At 35.7% G+C, this 5,236-nt stretch overlaps 1 protein-coding gene across 1 annotated transcript; it reads right to left on the bottom strand.

The window, feature by feature from the left end:
- Positions 1-3,296: 3,296 nt before the first annotated feature.
- On the bottom strand, positions 3,297-5,236 carry LOC132031125 (peroxidase 27-like). Its single transcript, XM_059420991.1, has 4 exons — positions 4,935-5,236; positions 4,547-4,735; positions 4,301-4,466; positions 3,297-3,916 (listed from the first exon to the last, which is right to left on the bottom strand). Exons 1-4 carry the CDS (start codon positions 5,145-5,147, stop codon positions 3,510-3,512), a joined length of 975 nt encoding a protein of 324 aa, XP_059276974.1. The 5' UTR covers positions 5,148-5,236; the 3' UTR covers positions 3,297-3,509.

Genomic DNA, 5,236 nt, shown 5'->3' with positions numbered 1-5,236 from the left:
ATACATCTTGTTTATAATGGTGCATGTGGAGTTCGAGTTCTTTTAACAACAGATACTAATATCTCTGCTACCATAGCAGTTAGAACAGCTCATACAATAATGCTTTTGAATGTCCTTGTTAATTAAAATTTCGAGCTGTTTTGCTACCTTTTGATGGTGGAAAAAAAAAAAAGATTCTATATATGTCAAATTTATTCAGTGAGATCTGGTGTGGAAACTGATAGAAAAATGTAGGGAGGAACCGGGTGCTAATTATTTGCAAAATGATAAGACAAATTGGGTTTTGTTTAATACTCCATTAGTTGGAAAATGACATATACTTAATTAAATTAGCTTCACTGGAAACCAAAACTTTGATATATTAATTGTACATTTTTTTAATAACAGTGGTATCCGGACTAGCTTGCATGTACATTAATTATTATATTGGATACTCGTTCTCTTCTATGGCCATCAAAATTTGGCAGACGGAAAGAAATCACCTATCCTTTCACGTCCGGTTCTTCTTTTTTTCTTTTTTTTTTCTTTTCAAGAAAAAGGTTAACAGTATGAAAAAATCTTTGTTTTCTTTTTTAAGAAAAGAAAATTCTTATTTCCTGATTATTGTACATTTCATTTTGAATGGGGAGATAAGGAAATTGAGCAAACGAAGTACTTGTGTTTGATCTTTTTAAGGAAGCAGACTGGCCCTCTAAATGTGAAGTCATAAGGGAGCTTGACCGCAAGACAACGAGTGGGTTGAGGCTTGAGCAGGACAAAGTCGGCCATAGTGATTCGTCAATGTATAGGGTAAAATTCGTAGACACCAAGTGAATGAATCAGAGGATGACACATGGCAATGGTGATAGATCAGATTAGAGTGAACAAACGAGGGGCTCCGGGAAAGCATAATGATGCTCCGGAGGAGTAACTTGGCAGCCGCTTCCGGAGACAGAAATTAGAAGAGGTCCGGAGAAGCATGCCAACTCACCGGTCAAATGTCATTCAATGTGCAGCCGTTGCAAGAAACCCCAAGTCTTCCTCCGGTCTTAAATGTGCATTATTGCCCTTCATTACCATTCATTGTCATAGCATTAAATCCCTTTATTACCTTTTGTTACCTTTGGCATTAATATGGGTAATGAAGAGGGCATGATTTGTGGGTCATGCACCCCATAGCTCTAGTATAAATAGATGTGCTCATCTCATTGTAAAGATCATCTAAATCATTATACAACAATACAAAGTATTCATATTATTCTTAGCATTGACTTTTCCTTGTTTAATTTGTGGTGTTTATAGTGATTCACCGCCCGGAGACTCTAGCTTAACGCTTCTCCAAGGCCCAGGCTACATAACTAGCTATGTTTTACTTTAATTTGTCTTGTTAATTATTACTTGCTATTTCGTAATCTTGGTTGCATTGATCCATGTGTCCTTGACCACATACACAAATTCAACTGTAACGATTTTCCGTGTAAACAGGCGGTGGCCAATGAATAATGAGTCATAGCCCAACTTGAAATGATGAGTCAAAATGGCGCCAAATTTACTTACAAAGTTTTCTGGAGAAATATTTGTCGCGGCTAAAAAGTTCTAAAATTTTGGAATTTCATATATTTGCATGAAAATACATAGGAAAGTTTTGTGAAAAAAAATTCCTTGGTAAAATTCCCAGGTAATTCGTACTTTTCTTGTAGTGATCTATTTCAGCTTAAGTAACATTGACCCGCCTATTTATTAACTCATCGTATTTTGATCCGTCCAAATTCCTCATTTAACAGCTCTGTTAGCAGCGTAAGTTATACATTTTCGTTTTAACAATTTTCTCCGTTGTAGGTATGTACGAACATGTGTGTATGTGTACATTTTGCATTAAAAAAGGTCATAAACAGCCTTGGCTTGTAAGAAAAAAGGAATTTTTCCTTCTCGTTTAGGTGACTGCTGCTAACAGATCACAACTATTGACAAGAGACTCATAATAATTACTATATCATTATAATATATGATAAAAGAATAATGAGACAAAGTAAGTAACATGCTTACCTTCTGTCGGAGTTTACGTTAAAGCCTTCGACTGTGAATGTTCATGCAGGTGCTGTTCAATTGTTTCTGTTGAGGTAATAGTAACTTCTTTTATCACTTAAATTCTTTGAATTTAAGTTATATACGTGATATTGTAAAAAATCTTTATATATTATTACAATGATTTGACCTGTTATAACATGTTACTGAAACAACGACCCCTCTTTTTTAGACCTTTCCCTTTAGAGGAATTTGTTCAATACATTTTGACCTAATTTATTCAATTCTAGGTCTTCCCGTGGTGAATTTATCCACATGAGTAGATTTGCAGTGCTCCGCCATTATCCCATAGTAGTCAGAAGCCTTGCAGGTTACAGTCGATTTCGCGTCATGAGTGGTCTGTCTCGCAATTATGGTGGAGCTGGGTAGGGGTGGGGTGGGGGGGGGGGGGTTTGTTTACCTGTAAATTGGTACAGTTGAATTTGTATACATGATCAAGGACATGTGGATTAGAGTGACCAGAATAGCAAGATAATTTGCAACAAAAATTAATATAAACGAAATGTAATCGCAAGTAAAGAGTTGAAATAGCTTGAGCCTTGGAGAAGCTTTAAGCTAAGAGTCTCCGGGCAAGCTATCTGTTGCTTTATTGACAAGGTGAATTGAAACAAGAAACTAGAAAATAGTGCAAGTGTCAAGTGTGCCTTGTATATATTTCTTCGATCCTTTACAATGAAATGAGAAGCACTATTTCTACTTGGACTCAAGGGTACACATTCCATGAATTATGCCCCTGTTAATATAAAAAATTAATGCTATAGTAATGATGGACAATAAAGATGACAATAATGCCTATTAATATCCCGTTGGGAGGAGCAGAGTCTTTTCATAACGGTTGACCGTTGGCCTCTTCAACCGGTGCCTTATCATATTCACGAACTCCCCGGGAACACGAATCCTCGTGAGACTCCGGAGACATGCGAATACCTCCGAGGGCTCCGAGTGCTGACTTGGACCATATTCATGTCAATTGACATGTGTCGCCACGGCATACGTCCAGTTGTATTCTACGAATTTTCCCTAATACAGGGGTGCAAACTGTAACTGGTAATCCAGCTAGAATAGATCTGGCGGAGTTAGCTTGCACGGTGGTTGCGATATTTACATGTCCCTAAATGAGTCGGTTGACCTTAGATTGTTTGGTCATTACTTCGGATCCTGTATCTTATGCTGTCTGTCATAAATCCTCCTCATAGCTTAAACAAAAAGAAAATTTTAATCATCCATGGTAGTAAAAGCAAAACAACATTTTTATTAGCTCAATGCTTAACGAACTGAATTACAAACTTACAATGTAATCAAAGTTCACCAACATAAATATACACTTTCCAACGAACTAATAATCAGAAAGAAAAACAAATTATTCACCAAATAGATCCCCTTAAACATAACAATTCAAAAATGACAAAAAATTTATTTGCAACAGAAATAGCTTAAAGTTCCCTTTAGTTTCTGAGGGCACAATGTTTTCGAATTTCGCCTGCATTCCCAGTAAGGACTCCAATTTGTCCCATTTTTATCATCGATTCACCAAAATCCTTGAAGAAAGTTGATCCATGTGGTTTTAATTGGGACAACACATAGTCTTTGGTTTGACTATCTGTAAGAAGAGCTGCATCAGATGCGAATAATCCTCTTCTTTTGGTAATCATAGTGTAATAATCAGTATCAAAACTCTTGAAACTTCCAGGGTCCATTTCAACAATTGTCGTCACATCATTGGGCTTACATTTGGTCTTCAATTGGGCTATGTAGTTCTGGTCCATGTTTGGGTCCATGTGACCTTTGCCAGTGAAATTGTACAAACGGCTCGAGAAGGAAAAACAATGTGACATCCCAATTGTGTGTCCTCCTATATAGAAAAAAAAGAAGAACACAAATTTAAAGAAGATTTTTGGTTTCTTGAATTAATGTAATTACTCTTCCACATGTGATATGCGGTGGTTTCACTTTAATTCTGATGTAAATAACTATCTCCGTTCAATTTATGTGTCTTAGTTTGACTGGGTATAAATTAAGTTTAAGAAAGTAAGAAAGAGTTTATGATCTTAAACAAAGGATGTGTTTAATGTTCAAAATGTCCTTTTGAATCTTGTAGTCCTAAACATTCCAGATGAGATGTTGGAACAAAAGAGTTACTGCTAAATATATAAAGTAGTAACATTTTTTAAATTGAGTAAAAAAGAACAGTAAGATTAAAAAAAAAAAAAATTGAAACAAGAAGAGTATTATTTACCTGATAGAACAACAAGGTCTTTTACATTTAGGCCCAATGCACCAAATGTTGTTTTGAGAGTGGTGAAGTTGTCAAAAGGAGTTGGAAGGTTTTTTGAGGCCTCTGAAAGGATTGAGACTCTTCCATCTCTTCTTCCCAAGGGAACTGGCCAACTTGGTCCATTAATCTGGAAAACCCCATAATACATATGTTCAAAGAAAAAATACAATTGAAATGCTAATAAACGGATTAATTAAGATTAGTTACCAATGAAACAGCGTCACGGGCAGCTAAGGCTAAAATATCAGAGCAAGAGACAGTGCCAGGGCACTCTTTCTCTAAAGCAGATTTAGCAGCATCTATCACTTGGAACCCTCTTAGGCTTTGGTTTGGAATTGCATCTTTCTCTGCTTGATTTCCATTTGTTGAATTAAGTAGCACTGAACCATCACATCCCTACAACAAAAGAGGGAAATAATAATCGTAACAATAAGACAAATTATCTATTACAACAAATAAAAGTGATCTGATCAAAAAAAGAATTCTTACATTGACGATGTATATAATTCTTAAGTAAATATACTTATGATTTAGTGCATTCAACGTGAAAAAGATCAAACTAACAAACAATTAAGGCACTAAATTACTTGCTTACCCTAACAAAACAATCATGAAAATGCATTCTCAACAATGGAGCAGCAAGAGTAGGAGCACGAGAAATGTAGTGCTTTGTTGTTTCTTTCACAATTGCCTCCACATTTGGACATGTTTTCTTATAGAACCCCACTTCCACACCTTGTGAATTAGCAACCTCCAAGACCAAAAAAAGTTGAACAATGAGAAATGAAAGAAATTTTAATGTTGTCATTATATATTATCTTTCTTAACCAATTTTCTCTGTTCTTATTGGCTTGAAGAGATGATTGGAGAACACAAATTCATGGCCTTTAAATAGGA

This window comes from Lycium ferocissimum, chromosome 9, assembly GCF_029784015.1.
Source record: "Lycium ferocissimum isolate CSIRO_LF1 chromosome 9, AGI_CSIRO_Lferr_CH_V1, whole genome shotgun sequence".
In the NCBI taxonomy this organism is placed as follows: domain Eukaryota; kingdom Viridiplantae; phylum Streptophyta; class Magnoliopsida; order Solanales; family Solanaceae; genus Lycium; species Lycium ferocissimum.
The sequence above is the reverse complement of the archived record's forward strand: the minus strand, read 5'-3'. Positions and strand labels throughout refer to the sequence as shown.